The sequence below is a fragment of the Amphiura filiformis genome, chromosome 1, assembly GCF_039555335.1.
Source record: "Amphiura filiformis chromosome 1, Afil_fr2py, whole genome shotgun sequence".
Classification (NCBI taxonomy): Eukaryota; Metazoa; Echinodermata; class Ophiuroidea; order Amphilepidida; family Amphiuridae; genus Amphiura; species Amphiura filiformis.
Window position 1 is genome coordinate 77785092 of NC_092628.1, and position 25231 is coordinate 77810322.

At 35.5% G+C, this 25231-nt stretch overlaps 2 protein-coding genes across 2 annotated transcripts; both read right to left on the reverse strand.

Moving 5' to 3' along the window:
* Positions 1–2154: 2154 nt before the first annotated feature.
* Positions 2155–11447, reverse strand: LOC140163135 (neuronal acetylcholine receptor subunit alpha-5-like). The gene is made up of 8 exons (XM_072186515.1): positions 11423–11447; positions 9726–9797; positions 6193–6332; positions 5627–5671; positions 4629–4738; positions 3605–3832; positions 2925–3238; positions 2155–2600 (listed from the first exon to the last, which is right to left on the reverse strand). The coding sequence occupies exons 1-8, from the start codon at positions 11445–11447 to the stop codon at positions 2155–2157; spliced, it is 1380 nt and encodes a 459-aa protein (XP_072042616.1).
* Positions 11448–14957: 3510 nt separating this feature from the next.
* Positions 14958–18109, reverse strand: LOC140163145 (neuronal acetylcholine receptor subunit alpha-5-like). Its single transcript, XM_072186528.1, has 5 exons — positions 18104–18109; positions 17344–17453; positions 16517–16744; positions 15851–16164; positions 14958–15403 (listed from the first exon to the last, which is right to left on the reverse strand). The coding sequence occupies exons 1-5, from the start codon at positions 18107–18109 to the stop codon at positions 14958–14960; spliced, it is 1104 nt and encodes a 367-aa protein (XP_072042629.1).
* Positions 18110–25231: the final 7122 nt, after the last annotated feature.

The following is a 25231-nucleotide window of genomic DNA, read 5'->3' on the forward strand; positions in this document are numbered from 1 at the left end:
TTTTTTTAGTAAGTAAATTCAAGTTGCAATATATTAACTCCGATGTTTATGTCTACCCGATCTCTCTAGTATTCAGGTTATATCACACGGGATCACATTGCGTCTATATCGCACTGAATATATGGTATAAATAGCGCCTTTTGTTGATACCTAGAGCGGTTCTCCGCACTATGGGGTTCAGCTATTAAACGATCATAGAATATGGAAACTAGTATTTTGATAATATCTGGATGAGGTATGGAGCTGGTTTGGGTGGCTACGGGCGTTAAAGCAAGAACCACTAACCGCGAAATGTTAATATCTAACTAGTTTGCCCCGCAGGGCTGCAAAGAGCCAGTAACCGCGAAATATGGATATCCAACAAGCTTAAACTATAAATTAGCACCCGATAGAGGGTAAGGCCTGAAGAATGAGGAAAATTATTTGGTAAAAAGGAAAAATTATGAAATGACGGGCTGTCTCTAAGTACGTTATAGAGACAACACGTCACCCATAAGATCATCTTGCTTTCTTGCCCTGCGAGGCCCTTATATTGAGGTCCCACTTGGCGTGTTTAGTCGTCGTATGGGAGTTGTTGCCCTGCTGCCTTGATGTTTTTTGTTGATACTGAGCCCCAGTATCAACAAAAACATCAAGGCCGGCGATTCCCATACGACGACTGAACACTCCAAGGGTGACCCCAATATAAGGGCCCACAGGGCAAGAAAGCAACAGTAACCTTAATGTAACATAGTTCAGCTATGATGCGGAAACCATTCTAGGTATCATCAGAGGACGCTATTTATGCGATAGTGCGATAGACTGAATATCGAATGTGATTCAGTGCGATATAGACTGAATATTAGAGATACCAGGTTGGTTTATGTACATGTATACGTTTGTCAGTAAAGATACGTGGCTGCGAGCGATATCCAGCGATTTATTTTCAAAGTGAAACTTTAAAAGTGAAGTTCATATATTATTTCTTTTTGTCACCCATTAGTAATATTTATTTTCTAAACTCAAAGGCTGATAAATACAAGATAAAAAAACCCATACCAACAGTTATTGCAATTAGGCTATGTTACACTAAAATATGACTAATAATCATTAGGGTACATCAAACTTAATGAATGTTTATCGAAAAAGCCATTTAACCATAACTACACGAAAACGCTAAATTCTCAAAATGATTCCCTTAAAACATATCTGACCTGGTGAGCCAAATTGGTTTTCTTTCTTTCATTAATTATGCATGTAAACGGCAATATGCTGAAATATCCCCCTACCAGTTGGTTACTTGAGATATATTGATATTGTCCGTATTGCACAACAGAAAGGTACAAAGTGGACCATATTCTGTTGACAACATCTCAAAATCAGTTTATTGTGTCTTAATAATAAGGTTCAATTGTGATGACTAATGCAACCTAAGCCTTAATGGATCGGATAGCGACGCTTGCACAGTATTTTTATGGGACCTGAGAGCACATCAAATACACAAATTGTATTCTGAACACGAGGAATGTCCTTCTGATATCAAATCATTTTGCACGATGTGTACAATTTTGGAGGACATTTTATGACCAAAATATTTTTTTTTAAATTTTCGATATTGTAATTCCCTAACGTTTTTTTCTAACCCTTTTCAACAGAAATGGGTAGTGTAATGTTACAGGTATTGCAACCCATTTTAATTGTAAGTTCAGGTAATTTTTCAGTAGGGTTGGCAAAGGTCACAAATATATAAATTTTGCTTATACTGTGGGAGGGGTTCTTGTACTTTGGTAGCCTGTTGCAGTGACGAGCATTGTTTGTCCATTTTTTGCTTGTTGCCACGGTAACAACCAATTCTTAGTTTGTAGTCAATTACAGGGTAAAAAGGGGAAATTTAGCCTCTTTTGGCTGGCAAAATGCAGCAATACATGACACTTGTTTTTTACCCTGAAATTGACTAAAAAATGCATAAAACTAAGAATTGGCTCTTACCATGGCAACAAGCAAAAAATGGACAAACAACGTTCGTCACTGTAACATGCTACCAAAGTATATAAACCCCCCACAGTATAAGCAAAATCTATTTTTGACCTTTGCCAACCCTACTGAAAAATTACCTGAACTTACAATTAAGACACTAAAGAAATGGTTGTCTTGTACAGTATGCTCTTCATATGTTCACAACCAACGTTCTGTGAACAGTTTCCATGAATTGTTTAATATTTCCATTTCACTTTCAAATTCTCGTGCACTTCCCATAGCAATTATTGCAAGTAGTGCACTGGTAATAGCAACAGTAACCGTGGAAAATATTACCATCAGATATCTATCTACAACGAGAGCCACTAACTTCCAATCGTAGCGATTCCTTTTCTCGTCTTCCATTTGGTCGTTAAAAGTTTTGGATGACAGCTTCTCAGATTCAGTGTCAGCAGGCTTTGTTTCGAAGTGATGACGGCTTGACTTGATACCATCCAGGCACACAAGGCGGGGTAATTTCTGTAATAATAACCAATGCACCCATTGTGGAACTGGTCTCCGGGAGATACCATTCATGTGTATCACAAGGATGGTTCCAACAACGGATGAACTCACTATTGCTATCATTGATAAAAAGAAAGAGCCTGAAGGAAAGCAAACAATAAAAAGTATAGTTTCTGTATGCAAGAGGAATTTCAAAAGATTCGTGAATTCTAATTCATGGTGGTAATTTTTAGCAAATGATATCATTTACATTTTACTTCATATGCATATCGTATTATGATCTTATGCAAAATCCTAATTACAAATTTCAAAACGCATGCCCATTGATGCGAATGCAGAGGCTACGTTAACGGGAATTTCCTTCTATGGATGACCTTCAAACATGTTGGAGTTTAGGCAGTTTTGTTTTAGAGTTTTAAAGGATGATTATAAAGTGAAAAAGAAGCACTAAGTTGTCTACCTACCAATAATAGGTGATTCTGCACCACTTGGAGGCATATTATCAGAAATGATCTGCTGAAATACAACTAGAGCCAGCAGATTGGTGATACATAGTGTCACTTTTTCTCCGCTATCAGGTGGAAGGTAAAATACCATAAGTGACAGAACCGAAAGAAGAAAGACTGGGATGATCAGATATTTGATGTAAAAATCTGGTTGACGTTTAAATATCAGCCGGTATTGGACTTCGTAGAAAGGAAAGTCGCAACATGAAAAATGCGTCGTCATTTTCTTCTTATTAGTGGCGACCATGTCCCATACGCCGTTTTCTAAGTATCTGAATCGACGAAAATGATAGGAAGCATTTCAGAATGAAATGGTAATCAGTATTTGGATTTAAAACTTGTATTTTTGTCAAAGCTAGTATTCAGAAATATTGAAAACGGTCCAAATGTGCCAGGATGCGGAATTGAATTTTACTTTTCTGATATGGAGTCAAAACATGATGATAATTTGGATTAAAATGTTATGGAAGTGGTTTTTCTTCTCATAATTAGCACAAAAATGCGCACTCATAGTGACGTCATATGGATACTAGTGATACTTATTTTGATGTCACTGAAGCCAACAATGATGCCAACTCAAAAAATGCCACAAAACGCCTCAGTGTCTTGTCGTTTAATTTTGCGCTTTGTAAACTTACCTGTTTTGATTAGCGTCTTTTCCGGTCTCTGGTATTAGCTCAAGTTCTTTACCAGTATATCCAAATGAACCAAACGTCATATCACACACCTGAATATCATAGGGAAACCACGTGACTCGTATAGCACAACCACTAACGAACATTGTTGTAACAAACCACGTGAGGTGGCCTGTTGATGTAACGTATACTACCGTGTCTGATTTGAATCTTTGAAAGAACAAATCAACGCTGAAAAAAAACCAACAATTGCATAATCAAAATATTTATATGATCACCTGTGATTACAGACCATTGCCAACCATGCCAAGTAGAGATCGCCCGATATCTCTTACAGCATCTTGAAGAACCATCCAAAACAGACAGTGGGTCGCAAAATGGACTCGTGGCGAATTGAATATTGTGTCGGCATGGTGCCGGATAAAAATTATGTTACTGATGTTATAAGACAGGCCATGCATTCAACAAAATATTCAAAAGTAATAAATTACCAAACACATAAGGGACGGTCAAACAACAACGGGATTGGAAAGTAAATTCACCATGTCCAGATAAAGAGTTTTTTCAAATCTTAAAAATATATATAATGATTTTTGCAACAAGTAGTCTATACCTCATCATCTTTTGATTAGATAGGTCCTATTGAAATACGCTAGGATTTAAATCACAATTATTAAGGCAATTTGAGATCCACTTGTAAAAACAATATTTTGCCAAAGCCTCATTTGTCTATCCTGCTTTTTGTGAAATATTATACAGGCTGTATCAGAATGTTTGGTACACATCGATTTTAACATTTATTGAAAAGCCTACCTCTTCCAAATGCAACATTAGATACTCTTAAAATATCCAGAATATATAGTTTATTACTTGTTAATCTACAAATTATTCAAGTGGATCTTATGTTTAATTTGTATGTGTCATACTCGTCCATTAGCATTGAAAACTTATGGGTACCAATCATTTGATACAGCTCGTACATGACGATAACCAATTGCTACTTCAATCATTTATATTTGAGACTTACTTTTCGTAAAATGTGATGTCTGGTTTCCATACCGCGTCTGAAGGCAGATAAATATCACTGGTTCCATTGTATTCAGCTGGATCCCATGTTAGAAACTCGTCGGTCCAAACCTAATATGTAATCAGGACATATCAGTTGATAAACAAAAAAATCTAAAATAACAGATTAATATTTTATCAAATTCCAGTGGTGTAATAGAATTAACATTAATAATGACAAACCAAAATTACATAAGTTTATTTCTATTTTGTCAAATTCCATGTCGTAATAAGGGTGTTTCAATTACATAGAGCGAATGAGACAACATTTTCGATGCGCTGTACAGCAGATAAAAATTTAAAATACATAGAGATATAATATCCATTATCCAATGCACAAAATCATTATCATTCAAAAACATCATGAAAGTACATTGTCGTATTATAAGTGGAGGCAAAACATTGTACAAGGCAAATAAGAGAATTATAGATATAGTAATGAAAACAAATCAACGCTGATGTATATTAAATAAAATGAATTTTAATCAGGTAGTGGCATTGCAAATGGAGGCCGGTAAGTCTATGTGCATGACATAGAGCATTAATTATGCACAGACTTCTTTATAGTCCACTTGCTCATTGTGCACACTCTAGCTATTATATTTGTACATAAACCAAGAGTTTTATGAATTTGTGCACAATTGATAAATTTCCACAGGCTGATCTTTTCACCGACCATACTCCCTCTGTGTGCTGGCTCCCTACTTGTTTACTCGGGAGTTTCGCAGTGAATAAACCGGTAGATGTTTGGGAGTCCTTCATGTCCGTGTCAGGCTTTGAAATGAGCATTATCTTGAAAATAAAAGGAAATGCGCAGCTCTGATTGCATTTTATTTTTAATTTTGCATTGAATTATACATATATCTACGACGCAAACTAGTCTTTTTAAATTCGGTCTTCAATTATAGTTCGTAATAGAGACGCATATATAAGAAAACAACGAAAATTGTTGGTACTCACAAGTTTTAACCAGGTGTCCATGACAAAATACTGATTTTTGATATCCTGCAACCAAATGAATAAAAAAATAATTAAACCACAATCATGACTTATAATGGCAGGACACACTATAATCAGTTTACATTATGAATTGATATCAGTAATAGTACCATTAACGGATTCAAAATTACCTTTTTGCATGCAAAGTAACATTATATACCTCAAGTTTCTTAGTTTGAAATAGCAAGTTATAGTTAGTGTACAAAGAAAATTTGGTTAATCAATGAAAACACATAACTTAATTTAATAAGTCCATTTTCCATTTTGTTGATCGAATAATAATTTTCGTATAAATGCAATGAAACAAACCTAACACACACGTTGGAAATATGGGGATAAATGTATAACAAACAAGGATTAATTAGATTGAGTTGCCAAGATATTTGTTTTCAAAGTACTCAAAGAAATGAGATCTTGTTTCAAGGGGTAAATACGACTCATTGATACCATGACGTCGTTTCAATCTTCTACTATCCTTTTCTGTGCAATTCATTATGGTAAATGACTCTACATAAATAAATACCTACCATTTCGACAAGATTGTTGAACAGTGGACGAACTGTAACCTTAGTTGGTGTAGAGGCGTCTTTCACTGGCCTGATGACCACATCTCCATAATTCGACATCAAGTTATTCCTTAACTGCTGATGGGGTGATCCCTCACAATCTAAGAAATAAGGATCATGGAAATTATAAACTGACATGAACGTTACTTTCACACGTATGCAGTTTTTCTACTGCCTCCAGTATGCATTCTTTAAATCGTTTCTAATTCGCATCGACATATTTATTTCCCGCCTTGGTTTGGTATCACTGAAAGCCAAATTGGAGTCAGGGTGACTCTAAAAGCAGAGTCAAGCCACTCTGCGACTCTATGTCTAAAATGTCACCATATTGGGATCCATCTGACTCTCTTGAAGAGTCATAATTTGTTGACTCCGCTAAAGACTCTACACGGGAGTCATTTGATGACTCTACACAGGAGTCTTTTGTTGATAACTCTACACAAGATTCATTTGACTCCCAATATGGAGTCATTTTTGACATAGAGTCAAGCAGTGGCTGGTGTTGGCTTCTAGAGTAACCCAGGCTCAATTTATAGAATCACTCCATTACAGGGTCACTTCGACAGTCCGACTCCAGGTAGGAAAGCTTACTATTATTAGCTTTACCTCACCGTCAGGTAAAAACTTTCCCGTGGAATTTAGCTCAAGACAAAGTTAGCCTACAGCATGAAAATACACATCACACTGTAAAAACTACCACAGCAATACATGTGTACCGCGTCGATAACTAGAATGAATGTAGAGTCAATTGACTCCGCAGGTAGAGTCAATTGACTTTGTAGTGCTGTAGTGAAAGTCAGGTCCGACTCCTTTTGAGAGTCAGTGGCAAATAACTACCACGTCTTGCACGCCTCCACAAGTAGAGTCAATTGATTCCACGGGTAGAGTCAACTGACTCTCTTGTGACAACCAGGCGACTCCTTTTGAGAGTCAGTGCTAGTTTCTGACTATCAGTGATATATCCCAGTTAATGTCTGGGAAAGTAAATTCCCCACAGAGCAAGATACTTGCCCTGCTTGAACGATTATTTTTGAAATGTTGTAACTTGGGTAATGCTATAAATATTAAGTTTGTTGGCACTTCCCTGGTATAATCACATCCAGCGGGGAGGGCGATATTGCCCCAATGAATATTTCCCGCATTGGCGCATTCCAAGTAAGAACAAATTGCCTCGTAAGGCATTTAAACAAGATCTGGTCTGTGAACTGAAATCAGAGTATCTTTAAGCGTAATAAAGACCTGTATGAGTTATTTCTTTGCGGAGTATATTGTACCTCTCGAATAATAGAATAAGTTGGTAGTGGCGTAGATTTCTTTTTGACAGGGGGGGGGGTGCATTGGAAAAATTGTCCTGAAGTACTAGTACCCCTTTTTAAAACAATATTCATTGGCGACTGGCGCTTACTTTCCGAAGCCGGTTGCCACAACCGTCACTTCTGGGGTCTATGGGTTGAAGCTTTCTTGAACTAAAGAGCTTTCGTCAGTTTAATGATATGAAGGCCCTAACTTTGGTAAGCCACATCTGAAACGCCATCTGAGATAGAGGCAACCAAGATTTGGGTTAGCTTGATAAATCTTGTAAATGTAATCAGGACAACAGCATAATGTTAAAAATGATCATGCACACTGGATAGCCTCGTGACTATATTCAACATCATTGACATGCCACATATACCAGGGGTATTGCTTATCAGATAGTAATATTATTTGCAGTGGCGTAGCTAGGGGCAGAGTCCCCCACAGAAATAGGGATAAAATAGGGACGGCAAGAGTAAAGTGTCCTTAAAATTACTAAAAATAGGACACAAATTGACAAATGGGGACGAAAATTTAGCTTTACCCCCTCACACTGGCTGGCTATGCCATTGATTATTTGGATGGGTTTTAGGATGAGTCTGATCAGGGATTGGTCTTGGATTTGGTTCAACATCACTCAATAACAGTATCTAAACAGCAGTATGTATCATTATCCAACTGCTTATCTGCTTATTATTGAGATTTTGGTGGGCTGGATCATATGATATCCTTAGTAAGGAACCTACTCGTCACTTTGGTCAATGATTCAATGGAAAATGACCCATGTTACGATGTAACTCCTTTGTTTACTTCCACCCCTGTAAATTAATCACTTCGCATTAGCATGATTAGTGACACTCGCCTGAGAAACGACACCACCCTTAATGAACGCACTGAACTCAATGTTGATCAGTTGATGGTCGATTACCCTTATTATCAATTACCATTCTAATTGATTAGAATTTTTACTGCGGGTCGTGGCATCAAATAACCCGCAAAACGGCCTTTTATTATTCTATAAATTTAGTATCAATTAATTGAAAGTTATCATATGTTCAGCCGTTTGCATTTAGGACAATTTCCAAGCTCTCTTTAGGCATGTTATATGTCCGTGAGTGTATATGCAAGTAAATGAAATGTCCAATTACATATCACTAAAAATAGGGAAAATCAAAACTATACTATTGTGTTTTGATAGGTAAGCTGTATATACCTGACAGTATCATGTACATATGGTATATCCCAATTAGGAATTCTAAAAAGTCAACTTTAAAATGTTGTTTATGTATAAAGTAGTATTTAGTATGGAAAAACCAAAACACATAAATGTTTATAAAATTAAACTTGTCTTCATAAAAAACCATTTGACGAACATTATTCAATTCACTGCAACCATGGCAACCATAGTCACACAATGCTTTTCCGAGAACACTGCGAATTTATAGAGGAAAGCATTTTAAAACTTTGGTGTCTCTTTTACGTTTTGAAACTTTTTTGGTAGATGCAATAAGCTTATATACTACCATGACTACAGATATGAATGTATAATGATGGTCCGGAACTAAAACAAAGAGTTGAGACTTCTAGTTTCTTGACAATATGTGTGATATTAAAATACAAAGAGATTACTAATTTCTACAGACCATGTCAGATATATGTAAGTGCATTATGTACAGATGTATGTATACTCCTGTATGTACATGTGTAACTGGATCAAAATAAGTTCTCAAAACCAATATAGCAAGGCTCCAAGAAGGTTTATAAAAAACGTTATGCCTATCATTGCTTTTGAATTTCAAACCGTCTCTAACACAAAATGTGCTTGCTTACAGGAATTATACAACGGATTTGCCTCATTCATTGAAAATCAGGTAATCGAGTCGCTTCCGTGCATATCATCATATCCTCATAGCTATAATTTCGACTCACGTCACGTGTAATCAGATATGCAATTTAGCATATCATTCTAAAAAGCATTTGACGAAGTCAATTGACCGGAGGTTGTAACACATGGGTATATCTTCTTAGGTTAGCTTAACTAACTCTAACCTAACTCTATTAGACTCTGATATCAGCGAAAGAGATGTTTCGAGATGAGCATTTCCACGTCTGTTAATAGCTATAATATATCACATCAAAGTTTTCTTGGTTCATCTACTGTTACAGGAAACAGTAGAAGGTTTATATTCACCACTTACCTGGAATGTGAGACAAAATGAAGAAGGCCAATTTAAACATTGATGAAATATTTGTTAGTCCTAGTAAGGCATCTGCAAAAGTATATGAGCAAAAATACTTTGTAAATAATAATAATGATAATAAATAGATAAATAGAAACGATTGTGGCACTAGCTATATAGTGTGGGTTATAAAGCTCATTATTTATAGGCTTAAGTACAAGCTCTGATTTTGGCGAAGAGTAAAGAGTGTCAGGCCTACGAAGTACCGTGGAAAAACCACCTTGAAAATTGAACGAAGATGCGTATATCCTTTTTAGATGAAGAAGCAGATAAATTCTTTTGATGTCATGAAAGTATCTGCAACTGGAGAGGGGTGGTTCCCGGGACCAAAGCGCTCAACCCACCACCGCCCGTCCCAAGTCGAGGACAGTCTCAGCAGACTGGAAGAACTGGCAACAGGATAGACATGATGTATTATAAGTCTGGCCTTCTTCAATAGTCAAGCAGAGCTGATAAAAATGGTACAGAATGGTCAAAGAATATAAAAAAAACCCAAAAAACAAATACAAAAAGTGCTTAGATTGTGTTAAGAACCACACCAATGTATTCGTCAGGTCATGACAATTCAGGAAAAGTATACTTTGACCTATCTCTGAGGTACCGTTTTTGAGGTAATAGGGAAAAGGTCAAATGTCAAATTTTTGGGATCTACAAAAATGGTCAAAATGTCTCAAATTGTTATACATAAGGACTCATAATAAAATAGGTTTTACATAAATTATTATCTTGGGTGATTCATTCTAATTTGAATTTGAATTGTTATATTAAGGCAAACAATTTGAGAGGATTTTGATAAAAATCTGAGCTCTGTTTCCAATTTCACACCAGTAGGTAAATCCTTGACCTTTAACCTTTTTGCTTATAAATTGAACACGAATAATCACAGATAAGTCAAAAACTTTTCCTGAACCCTTACAATATAAGGAATGCAAAGGTATGAGTAGCCTTATTTTGTTTTACACATATGGACCAAATTATAGCGTCACACGTCATTGCGGTCAGTCCCAATGGTTCATTATCTAACAAAAAGGAGACCGTTTTAAAAGGGTTAAAAGTTGCATAGGAGTCGACTCTCAAACAATACAGTAAGCCAGGTCTATTCATGTGTTTGTTCAGAAAACCTGGCTGCTTTAGACTGAGGTACAACTTTTAAAACTGCCTCTTTTCTTACACAATTAACCATTGTGACTGAACGCAATGATGTGTGACGCTATTATTGGTCCACATGTGTAAAACAAATAGGGCTATACATACCTTTTTAATTTTTCTTTTACATTTCGTAAAATATTTTTCTACTTCAAACAATTTACATGCCTTGTACTTTTGTCCACTCAATTTGCTCATACCTGTTTGATAAAAAACCCATTGATATAGATCAAGCCAGTAGTGGCTACACCCGGCCATGGTTTTCAATCTCCGAAACCATGGAACATTTTTGATTTCATGATAAACCGCTGAACAAATACACACAACCAATTGTTCATATTTCAGAGTTATTGTTCTACTGTGGTAGTAATATATCGCTGAATAATATACCGTACAGGTGTCAGTACAGACATATGTGCCAAGCATTTAAAAATGAAAACTGAAAAGAAAAGGTATCAAATCAACCATAAGTAAACCAAATAATAATCCTCGAAGTATGAATTTCTTACCTTTATTGTTGAACATTGATGCCATCCTTGCTTATAACACCGATATGATAGAGTAACGTATTCCGAATAAAAACATTTAATGGGCATTTAATACAATATGCCTAGTAATTCCAATTTAATAGGAAGATCTTTTACCTTATGCTTTAAATCATGAAGCTAAAAGCACTTTGTTTCCATTTGAATAAGTCAATCAGTGATGGATGATCAGCTCAAATAAAGAAATAAAAAAATGCTTTTAGTCTTCCACGCCCATGCACGATCAACCAACATGACTAATAAACCAATGGACCTTCATAACTGAGAGTAAAAAGTAATAAATTTCTTGACAAATCATATACACAGTAGTTTTCTTTCAATTGATATAAATAGTTCTTAATAAAAACATTCACTAGATGGAAATGTTTTGAAAACAAATTTTAGAACTTGGCGTGACCGTGAGCCATTAGCATAATAATAGCATATGATTAGTTTCGTGCAATGCTTATGCAAGAGGCACATCAATCTCTACGTGGATGCAGTTATTGTGAAGTAATAAAAGTAATGGACAGAACGGATAGACGATAATAATTAAATTTGTACTCAATTGATTGACAGAGTGTTAAGGTTAGGTTTATGGTTAGGGTGAGGGTTAGAGTAAGTGTAGGGTATGATACGTATTTTTAAATATTTATCATTCTTTTAACCTTACGAAGGGGGTTGAACCAACCCCCATTATTTTTTATCCGTCATAAAAAAAATGCAGGCATTTACGCCCAAACGACCTAAGCTAATCGTAGATCCATCCTTTGCGCTCATTTGAAGGATCAAATATTTACCGCAGCACCTTACCCGGAGGTAGGACCGGCCATTAAAGATTACCAGGGGGGTGGCCCACCATTGGTTTCTACAGTAAAATCAATGATTTTCATTTCGTTCTTGTGAAATTATTTCAAGAGCTACTGACTTTTTACTTGTTAAAAATACGGTAGTCATTCCTTTATATTTAGGATAAAATTCTTTAGCCGAAAGTCAATTTTGCTTATACTTATATTTGTACATAGCGAGAATTTCCCAAATTTCCATGACATCATAGAAACATAATGTGGGGAATGTTTTTACTTTTTTTTGGTATCACTGGATAGAGGAGACCCATAGCTATACATTAGTATCAAATATGATGTATATAATTATTGAAAATTAGGGGTCGCAACTCCCATTCGTAGTCCATATTACAAAATATGGCTCAGTAGTTCTAGGGTTAATGGATCGGATAGCAATGTTTGCACAGTATTTTATAGGATATTAGAGCACAACAGACACATCAAATTGCATTCTGAATTCGAGGAATGTCCTTCTGATATCAAATAATTTTTATTTTTTGAAATTCGCGATGTAATACAAACTATGGCAAATTATTAAAAAATTATATTTTTTATATTTAACCGTCCTCAAAGTAAACAGCATTGATTCATTTTGTTGCAAAGCTACCTATTAGTTCCTCGCTTGAAGCTCTGAAAATACTGGTCTTACGCTACATTTGCTGGTAGGTCATTTCAAATGCATGTTTTCTGTGGGAAACCAAGTTAACTGGAACACAAGAGATCTGGTGCTTCCAACATGCGATGAAATAGAAAGGAAACTCAAAGGTCCACGTGATCACGACCCAACGGCTGAATGTGGTTGGACTTGGAGGTAGGGTTAATATCAGGGATGCCTACGTGTCACCGCTGGTAAACAATGATTACACCATTTACTAGTAGCTTTGAAATAAATAGCACTATCAGTAAAAATCCATTAACAAATGGTTTCTATGGCCAAATGTTGTGTAAACACAAATCCGACCAATTATTTGACCAGCTCTGATTTAATACGTCTGACTCCATTGAAAAAATTCAAAATGGCGTCCAAAATTATGTCATTTTACATCAAATATATGATCAACGAAACGAGCTTAAATAGCTCGTCTTTGTTTGCTTTGGCTAAATCCTGTTCAAGTGGTGGGATTTAACAATTAACAATGAGAGGACATTCCTGAACCTCGTTGACTTGGGTACGGTTTGAAATGACCGTCAATTATGACTGTTTGATATTTGTTACCAGCCATGTGGAAAAATAGACATAATATATGTAGCACTGAAATAAGGTACCTTTTGCTGAAGAAGAAGCTCAACAAAACCATATGTGATGCGATCAAGCAAAATCAGTCGGAACTAGGAAATATTAATTACTAATTATACTAATTCCAAAGATATGAGCACTTAAAGACTTTGCAAAACAGCAGGAAACAAAAGGGAATATTTCCTTTGCTTGGCTATATCTCAAAATCAATATTTCCGAGTTCCGACTGATTTTGCTTGATATTTATATTCTAAACAGGAAATAACGAGCGTTTCGCGGTGGACGGTCACAAATTACATACATTATTGTTTTGAAATATTGCATTCTTAACATTTGTTTAACATGAATGAATAATATGCAGAGCAACTCCGGGGTGGCAAAGGAAAAGCAATAATTGCATGCATAGTAACTGTAATAACAACAGTGACCAGTTAAAAATTACCCTCAGATATCTATACACCCGAGAACGTTTTTAATACAAATGGGCAGATTTTGTTTTTGGGTGGTATTTTTCGTGGCCAGTAGGACAAATTACATACATTAATTATAATAAAAATACACGTAAGAACAATATTTGATTGAAATAGTTTAAGCAAAATCTAATAATATACATTGTAAAATAACATGAAAAAATTGAGTGTAAAAGTTATTAAAAAGAATTTTATGAAATATTGCACTCTTAACATGTATAACAATAATACGGTATGCAGCAAAAATCCGGGTGGCAAAGGAAAATCACTAATTATCTATTAAGAAGATCAACAACAACAAAAGAAAAAAAAACACCAGTTAGTCCTGCTCCGAAACGGTGACAAATTACTACTATGACACTCCTTCTTGACACTTGTGTGATTGGTTTTGGCCCTCCTATCAGAGGGTGTCAAATTTGTAAATTTCAAGTGCATCACTATACGATAAATAGTGCCGACCCAGGATTGTTCTGCACACACGTTTATGAATGGCCTCAATTTATTTACGCTGTTTAGCTGAAATACCCGAATGCCACACCACATCAGTGTACTCAAGAATGGGCCTGACATATCCACTATACGCGACATTGACCTCTTGGGTGGAAATCCAAAGCGTTTTAGGGTTCGTAGCATAAACAAACGGGAAATTGCCTTTTTTTCAACATAGTGTCCATCTGGACATTCCATTTAAGGTTCCTCTGTTGCCATAACCTCAGTGATGTAAGATAGTGGTTGCGGGCCCAATTCTTAAGTCACGATGCGGTGGCAATAGAAAAAGTAATCTGCAAAGCTTTCCACTTGGGATTCAATCTCAGGTGGCTGTCACTAGTCCACTCTGACATGTCTGAGAAATGATCAAGATCAGCCTGAAGTGAACTAGTTCAACCACCGGAATTCACAGGTACTGCAACCATTTTCAGCCACTGATTAGTTTCAAAAAATAGTTGTCCAGTACATCCTTCATATGTTCACAACCACCGTTCTGTGAACAGTTTCCATGAATTGTTTAGTATCTCCATTTCATGTTCATATTCTCGCGCACTTCCTGTAACAATTATTGTAAGCAGAGCGCCAGTGATAACAACAGTGGCTGTGGAAAATATTACCAACAGATATCTATCTACAACGAGAGCCACTAACTTCCAATCGTAGCGATTCCTTTTCTCGTGCTCCATTTGGTCATCAAAAATGTTTGATGACAGCTTCTCACTTTCTGTGTCAGCAGGCTTCGTTTCGAAGTGATGAGGGCTTGCCTTGATAGCATGCAGGCACACAAGGCGTGGTAATTTCTGCAATAATAACCAATCCACCCATCCTGGAACTGGTCTCCGGGAGATACCATTCATGTGTATCACAAGGATGGTTCCAACAACAGATGAACTTACTATTGCTATCATTGATAAAAAGAAAGAGCCTGAAGGAAAGCAAACAATAAAAAAATATATTTTCCCCTGTGTGCAAGATGAATTTCAAAAGATTCGTGAATTCTAATTTATGGTGGTAGTTTTAGCAAATGGTATGATTTACATTTTAATTCATATGCATATTGTATTATGATCTTACGCAAAATCCCAATTTCAAATTTCAAAACGCATGCCCATTGATGCGAATGCAGAGTTTACGATAACGGGAATTTCCTTCTATTGATAACCTTCAAACATGTTGGAGTTTAGGCAGTTTAAAAATATTGTTATAGTGTGTTTTCATACAAAACTTTTTAAACGTTTTCATGACCTATATATAATTTGACATTTAATGTTATCAAAACGTTTTTACCTAAACCAAAACCCAAAATATTACTTGTTTAAAACGTTTTTTAAGGTTGATTAAGTGAAAAGGAAGGACTAAGTTGACTACCTACCAATAATAGGTGATTCTGCTCCACTTGGAGGCATATTATCAGAAATGATCTGCTGAAATACAACTAGTGCCAGCAGGTTGGTGATGCATAGTGTCACTTTTTCCCCGCTATCAGGTGGAAGGTAAAATACCATAAGTGACAGAACCGAAAGAAGAAAGACTGGGATGATCAGATATTTGATGTAAAAACCTGGTCGCCGTTTAAATATCAGCCGGTATTGGACTTCGTAGAAAGGAAAGTCGCAACATGAAAAATACGTTGTCATTTGTTTCTTGTTAGTGGCGACCATGTCCCATACGCCGTTTTCCACGTATCTGGATCGATGAAATATGAATTATTGGAAGCATTTCAGAATGAAATGGTTATCAGTGTTTGGATTTAAAACTTGTATTTTTGTCAAACTTAGTATTAAGAAATATTGAAGACGGTCCAAATGTGCCAGGATGCGGAAAATGTTAACGTAAGGGTTTTTTGTCTCTCTAATAATAGCACCAAAAAGGCGCACTCATAGTAACGTCATTTGGATGCTAGTGACACTAATTTTGGTGCCCGGTTTTGGTGTCACTGGGTACCAAATAAGTCAATCAAGTAACAACCATGCCGATTAAAAAAAGCCATAAAACGCCCCAGAGTCTTGTAGTTTCATAATGCGCTTTGTAAACTTACCTGTTTTGATTAGCGTCTTTTCCGGTTTCTGGTATTAGCTCAAGTTCTTTACCAGTATATCCAAATGAACCAAACGTCATATCACACACCTGAATATCATAGGGAAACCACGTGACTCGTATAGCACAACCACTAACGAACATAGTTGTAACAAACCACGTGAGGTGGCCTGTGGATGTAACGTATACTACCGTGTCTGATTTGAATCTTTGGAAGAACAAATCAACACTGAAAAAAAAGACAGGAAAAAAAAAGACAATTGTATAGTACTTGATGATATCAAAATATCTCTGTCATCACAGAGAATTGATTCCCACCAACCATGCCAAGTAGAGATCGCCCGATATCTTTTAAAGCATCTTGACGAACCATCCAAAACAGACAGTGGGTCGCAAAAGGGACTCTTGGAATTGAGAATTGTGCATGGTGGACAATCCCCCAGAACTCTTGCTCCATGTTGCCCCGTAAAAAACCCTAAAATTCACTTAGCATAAAAATATTTAAAATATTACAATTCTGGGATTTTAGGACTGTTTATTGGTTACATTCACGAAATGATGTCACAGCATGGAGGCATATCGCTGTACTGTAGAGTTTGGTATGGTTTACTTCATGTTCAACTACCAAAAAAATGGTGGTTTTAGGGTAGAATATATCATAAAATAGTGTTTTGAATGAATGATGATGTTTTAACAATGAGAAAATGACTAATTCTTAGGTACCTTTTAACACATAAAAAATAGGAACTTGATTTAGTAGTGTGATCCCTATAGCTCGTACATGACGATAACTGATTGTTACTTCAATCATTTATATTTGAGACTTACTTTTCGTAAAATGTGATGTCTGGTTTCCATACCGCGTCTGAAGGCAGATAAATATCACTGGTTCCATTGTATTCAGCTGGATCCCATGTTAGAAACTCGTCGGTCCAAACCTAATAAGTGAACAGAACATTATTCGTTGATAATCAAAAATTACCCGAGTTTTTTAAAATAATATTTATTTATATTTTATCCCAATGGTGTAAGAGCTTACATTATACAATAGCATTGACAGTGTAGTATTGTAGCATTAACATTAACATTATACTAGGGGCGGTCAATAAGTTCGTAGAACAAGGTACTTGAAAGATGACTAAACGTCTTTTTATTTCGCTCTTTAACATGGTCACTGCATACCTTAATTCACCCGCCGCAATTTTTATTGACACCTTCTATATCAACAAAATGGAGGTCTTCTGACTGCTCCATGAGCCACTCTTCAGAGAAGGCTCACCAGCATTGATCACCCCAAACTTGATATTATGAAGGTAAGACTTAAAATTTTAAAATTGATTCCACTAACTAGAGGCCATGGCTGGACCACAATATGGTTGATTTAATGAAATAACCCCTCTGTCGTAAATGGCAGCTTGACAAACTGAGAAAAGGGTATAGGACACAATTCGAGAACAGCCCCCATTCCTACCACCAACCTTCTTTACTTGATGGATTTAACTGGTCTCGGTCCTCATTCTAAGTGTATAGAAGGCGTGGACCTGATTGTGTCAACTGGTATCAATTTTGTGCATGGCGATTCTGGGACCTCCATGTTGAAGACCTAAATGTTAAATGATTTATGTTGAAAACAATTTCATCAGAGATGTCATATTTTGTGGCTATCTCATCTATCTTGTTTGGTTCTTTATTAATTATCAATGCCACAGTACCAGCACATATATCATAAGTGGTGATGTCAGCAAGTCTTTTGGACCTTATATGATCTTCAAGGACGCTCATTCCATTCTTGAACTCTTAGGACCATTTCGTTGCTGTTGAATATCAAAGATTTTATCACCACTTACAGCAACTGTACATTGTTAAATTTCATTTGAGTTTTCATCACCGTAGGGAGAAATTTTCATGGTGACCCTGTGTTCACTTCTGGTAGTACCTGTGAATTCATGGAGGTAGGCTTACTCTGAAGAGTGTCCTGCCCACAAACAGTGATAATATTTTGGCTTTAATGTTTGGAAGTAACAAGCTTTCAAATGGGACCAAATTCAATAACGTGTGACAAAGTCGCATACCTTGTTCTACGAACTTTTTGACCGCCCTCGTATTAATGATTAATGATAAACAAAATTTACACGAGTTTACTTCCAATAACGTTAATTTCTACTTAATCAAATTCCAAAGGCGTAATTAGAGTTTACAAATTACATAGAGTGAATGAGACAACATTTTTGATGCGCTGTACAACAGATAAAAAGTACAAAAGTAATCATTTTTGCTAAGTTAAAATACATCGAGATATAATATCTATTATCCAATGCACAAGAATATCATCATTCAAAAACATCATTAATAACAATATAATTTATAAAATACAAGTACATTGTTATATTAAAAGCGAAAACCAAACGTTGGATAAGGCAAATAAGAGAATTATTATATAGCTAGTAATAAATACAAAACGATACTAATGCATATAATATTAAACAAATGAATTTTAATTAGGTACGGCAGTGGCATTGCAAATGGAGGCCAGTCTGAATGCATGACATGGAGTATTAATTGTGCGTAGACTTCTCTGTAGTCCACTAGATCATCGTGCATTCTCTAGCTATTATATTTATACATAACCCCCGATTTGTATTAATTTGTGCAAACATTTGTGATTTATCAATTGCAATTTCAACTGAATGCGTTCTCCATGATTATGGCCATGGCATTTCATGTGTGCGGTCTGGGTTTAGGAAGAGTCTGTGTTGAAGAAAGATTTTTGCGGGAGGAACATTATCTTAAAAATAAATGTGCAGCTCCGATTATGTTTTATTTTGCATTTAGTTCGTTAGTAGTTCGTTATCGTTATAGAGAAGGTTATACAAGCAAAAAGTATTATAATCAAAATTGTTGGTACTTACAAGTTTAAACCAGGTGTCCATGACAAAATACTGATTTTTGATATCCTGCAATCAATTGAATCAATTTCAAACAACAATCATGACTTCTATGGCAGGACACATTTTTAAATCAATTTACATTATGAATTGATATCAATATTATAAATAGTACCATAACTACGTGCAATGAAAATTTGGTTTAGTAATGAAAATACATACTTTTTATAATTTAATATAATAAATCAATTTTCCATTTTGTTGATCGAATAATAACAAAGCCCATGTTATTGTAGCACTCGTACGATGGGCAAAAGGAAAATTACACACCTCACTATCGCGCAACACCTGTCAATACATGCAATGAATCAAATCTAACACACACGTTCGAAATATGGGGATAAATGTATAAGAAACAAGAAATAATAATATTAACAGGATTAATATTATTATAGATATTTGTTTTCAAATATATTCAAAGAAATGGGATCTTATTTCAAGGGGTAAAGACGACTTAATGTTTCCGTGACGTCGTTTCAAATTATCTTCTACTATCCTTTTCTGTGCAATTCATTATGGCAAGTAACTTTCACATAAATACCTACCATTTCGACAAGATTGTTGAACAGTGGACGAACTGTGACCTTAGTTGGCGTAGAGGCGTCTTTCACTGGCCTGATGACCACATCTCCATAATTCGACATCAAGTGATTTCTTAACAGCTGATGAGGTGATCCCTCACAATCTGAGGATTAAGGATTATGGAAAGTAATTGACATGAAAGTTACTTTTACACATATGCAGTTACTACCTCCAGTGTGCATTCTTGAAATTGTTTCTAGTTCTCATCGACAGATCTTGCGTTAGATTCCTTTTTAAAAATCTATTACGTTTGTCATTCCTCATCAATTCCCGCCTTGGTTTGGCATCACTGAAAGCCAAATTGGAGTCATGGTGACTCTAAAAGCAGAGTCCAGCCACTCTGTGACTCTATGTCTAAAATGACTCCATATTGGGAGTCATCTGACTCTCTTGAAGAGTCATAATTTGTTGACGCTAAATAGTCTACAAAGGAGTCATTTGATGACTCTACACAGGAGTCTTTTGATGATAACTCTACACAGGATTCATTTGACTCACAATATGGAGTCATTTTAGACATAGAGATGGGTTTTGGGGTTTTAGGATGAGTCTGATCAGGGATTGGTTTTGGATTTGGTTCAACATCACTCAATAACAGTATCTAAACTGCAGTATCATTATCCAACTGCTTATCTGCTTATTATTGAGATTTTGGTGGGCTGGATCATATGATATCCTTAGTAAGGAATCTACTCGTCACTTGGGTCAAACGATGTAATTGCTTTGTTTACTTGCACGCCTGTAAATGAATCACTTCGCATTATTGACACTCGCCTGAGAAACGACACCACCCTTAATGTACGCACTCAACTCAATGTTGATCAGTTGATGGTCGATTACCCTTATTATCAATTACCATTCTAATTGATTAGAATTTTTACTACGGGTCGTGGCATCAAATAACCCGCAAAACGGCCTTTTATTATTCTAATAAATTTAGTATCAATTAATTGAAAGTTGTAATATGTTCAGCCGTATGCATTTAGGACAATTTCCAAGCTCTCTTTAGGCATGTTATATGTCCGTGATGCAAGTAAATGAATTTGTCCAATTACATATCACTAAAATAGGGATGATCAAAACTATACTATTGTGGTTTTTTTTCATTTTTATTCACCTGTACTTGGGCCTAGTGGAAAGGAAAAAAGAACATACAGACATGGTCCACCAGACCCCATCTTAATTACGGTAACCAAGATAGATACAAAGATGCAATCAGAGTGTGACAATGCTATTTAAATACTGCCCCACCAAGACAACGGGACCCAACGGATACCACTGTTAATAAGAGCATATGCTGCACACTACCAAGAGTGATGAAAAAGGCAAGCAAAAACAAGGAGAGGTAGTCCAGCAAAGGCAAGAAGGAAAAAATATAAAAGAACTAAACACAAAGGGTACCGTTGCCCCCCCCCCCATGGGTGGGCAGAATAAGCACCATAGTATACTAAGATGAAACAAATAATGTTAGTTACAAGTGTATCAATACAAAATAGATCAGGGATTTTCTACATAAAAACAAACACGCCCCTCAACACACCCACCCACCCACCCATCCCCCAAACACACATACATGTAGGACAAGTGACAAAACAAACCACAAATAACTTTCCCATATATATCACAGCACAATTAACATGGTCACAGTACAAAACATGATCCACCAATGAACTGATTAATGAAAATCGCATCCCATTAAAAACCAAGATCAAAGGAAAATTTCTTAAAATGATTACCCAGTTTTCCCTTCCTTTCTGCAATTTTATATTCTGTGCCAAATTTAACTTTCACCATGTTCTTGTAAGCCTGAAAACTAGGGTTGACATCCTGAAATTTGCATCTATGAATATAATATTTCAAACATAAAACAAGAAAGTTGATGGCATTTTTATGTTCAGATTTCTCAACATCCAAACCAAACATTTTCTGAAAATTTGAGAATCAAAAACACTCCCCGGTTTTACTTTCAATCAAGGAACTCAAGCCATCCCACAAACAAGTAATTTTTTCACATTCGCAAAACAAATGCACCAGGGTCTCATCATTTTTTTGACAGAAACAACAAAATGGTGAATCACTTCTACTAATCTTATGAAGAAATTTATTAGTACAAATAGCTCTATGAAAAACCTTTAAGTAAAATGCTCTCATTTGAGTTTCAATACTGCAAGTAAAGTTGTTGTATTTTATTCCACTCAACATCATCTTCACGATTCAAGGCATCAATCCAAAATAATTCGGTGTTTATAGGGCTGTACTTTATACTATTGTGTTTTGAAAGGTAAGCTGTATATACCTGACAGTATCATGTACATATGGTATATCCCAATTAGGAATTCTAAAAAGTCAACTTTAAAATGTTGTTGTGTATAAAGTAGTATTTAATATGTATAAACCAAAACACATAAATGTTTATAAAATTAAACTTGTCTTCAAATAAAACCATTTGACGAACATTACGACGTATTCAATTCACTGCAACCATGGCAATCATAGTCACGCAATGTTTTTCCGAGAACACTGCAAATTTATAGAGGAAAGCATTTTTAAACTTTGGTGTCTCTTTTACGTTTTGAAACTTTTTTAGTAGATGCAATAAGCTTACATACTACCATGACTACAGATATGAATGCATGTAATGATGGTCCGGAACTAAAACAAAGAGTTGAGACTTCTAGTTTCTTGACAATATGTGACGTGTTATTAAAATACAAAGAGATTACTAATTTCTACAGACCATGTCAGATATATGCAAGTGCATGTATTGTAAAATGTACAGATGTATGTATACTCCTGTATGTACATGGGTAACTGGATCAAAATAAGTTCTCAAAATCAATATAGCAAGGCTCCAAAAAGGTTTATAAAAAACGTTACGCCTATCATTGCTTTTGCATTTCAAACTGTCTCTAACACAAAATGTGCTTGCTTACAGGAATTATACAACGAATTTGCCTCATTCATTGAAAATCAGGTAATCGTGTCGCTTACGTGCATATCATTATATCCTCATAGCTATAATTTCGATTCACGTCACGTGTAATCAGATATGCAATTTAGCATATCATTCTAAAAAGCATTTGAGTTTCACTATTACCGCCATGGGATAGGCTAATTTAAGCCAATACGAAGTCAATTGGCCGGAGGTTGTAACACATGGGTATATATTTTTAGGTTAGCTTAACTAACTCTATCTAACCTAACTCTATTAGACTCTGATATCAGTCAAAGTGATATTTCGAGATGAGCATTTCCACGTCTGTTAATAGCTATAACATATCACATCAAAGTTTTCTTGGTTCACCCACTACTACAGGAAACAGTAGAAGATATTATATATTCACCACTTACCTGGAATGTGAGACAAAATGAAGAAGGCCAATTTAAACATTGAAGAAACATTTGTTAGTCCGAGAAAGGCATCTGCAGAAGTATATGAGCAAAAATACTTTGTAAATAATAATAATAATAAATAGATAAATATAGATAAATAAATAAATTAGATAAACTTTTACTATCGACCGTTGAAACGATTGTTGCACTAGCTATATAGTGTGGGTAATAAGCCTCATTATTTATAGCCTGAAGTACAAGAGTACAAGAGTAAAGAGTGTCAGGTCTACATTCATCTTTTGATTGTGTAATGCCTACGAAGTACCGTGGAAAAACCACCTTGAAAATTGAACGAAGATGCGTATATCCTTTTTAGATGAAGAAGCAGAAAAATTCTTTTGATGTCATGAAAGTATCTGCAACTGGAGAGGGATGGTTCCCGGGACCAAAGCGCTCAACCCACCACCGCCCGTCCCAAGTCGAGGACAGTCTCAGCAGACTGGAAGAACTGGCAACAGGATATACATGAAGTATAAGTCTGGCCTTCTTCAATAGTCAAGCAGAGCTGATAAAAATGGTACAGAATGGACAAAGAATATAAAAAAACCCAAGAAAACAAATACAAAAGTGCTTAGATTGTGTTAAAAACCACACCAATGTATTCGTCAGGTCATGACAATTCAAGAAAAATATACTTTAACCAATCTGTGAGGTACCGTTTTTGTGGTAATAGGAATAAGGTCAAATGTCAATTTTTTATAATAATATATAAATAAATATACTGACTCCTATTTTAAATAAAATTAAATACTTTTTAATATAAATCAAAAAATATTTGACGAAATGTACACTTGTACACAAATTATAGCGTCACACGTCATTGCGTTTAGTCACAATGGTTCATTATGTAACAACAAAGAGACCGTTTTATACAGTGTTAAAAGTTGCATCTGAGTCCATAAGAGTCGACTCTCAAACAATACATCCAGTAGGCCAGGTCGTGTGTTTCTTTTCTTACACAATGAATCATTGTGACTGAAAACAATGATGTGTGACGCTATAAATTGGTCCACATGTGTAAAACAAGTAAAATAGTTTTCGACTTAAATTTTAAAAAGTATTAGGAGGAACTTATAAGTACCCCAAACAATTTATATGCCTGGTACTTTTGTCCACTCTATCCCCTTAATTTGCTCATACCCTGTCTGACTATATACAAAAACCATTGATACAGATCAAGCCAGTAGCCATGGTTTTCAATCTCCGAAACAATGGAAACATTTTGATTTCATGATAAACCACTAAATATTTAATATAATTTAGATGTTTCATATTTTATACAATAATGAGCTTTTAATTATGATTTATTTCTTATAAGTTATTGTTCTGCTGTGGTAGTAATATATCGCCGAATAATATAATTAGTGTCAGTACAGAGATACGTGCAAAGCATTCAAAAATCAACCTTAAGTAAACCAAATAATAATCCACGAAGTATGAATTTCTTACCTTTATTGTTGAACATTGCTGTCATCCTTGCTTATAACACCGATATGATAGAGTAACGTATTCCGAATAAAAACATTTAATGGGCATTTAATAATGTGGCTAGTAATTCCAATTTAATATCAAGACCATTTATCAATAGATCTTTTACCTTATGCTTTAAATCATGAAGCTAAAAGCACTTTGTTTCCATTTGAATAAGTCAATCAGTGCTGGATGATCAGCTCAAATAAAGAAATAAAAAAATGCTTTTAGTCTTTCCACGCCCATGCACGATCAACCAACATGACTAATAAACCAATGGACCTTCATAACTGAGAGTAAAAAGTAATAAATTTCTTGACAAAACA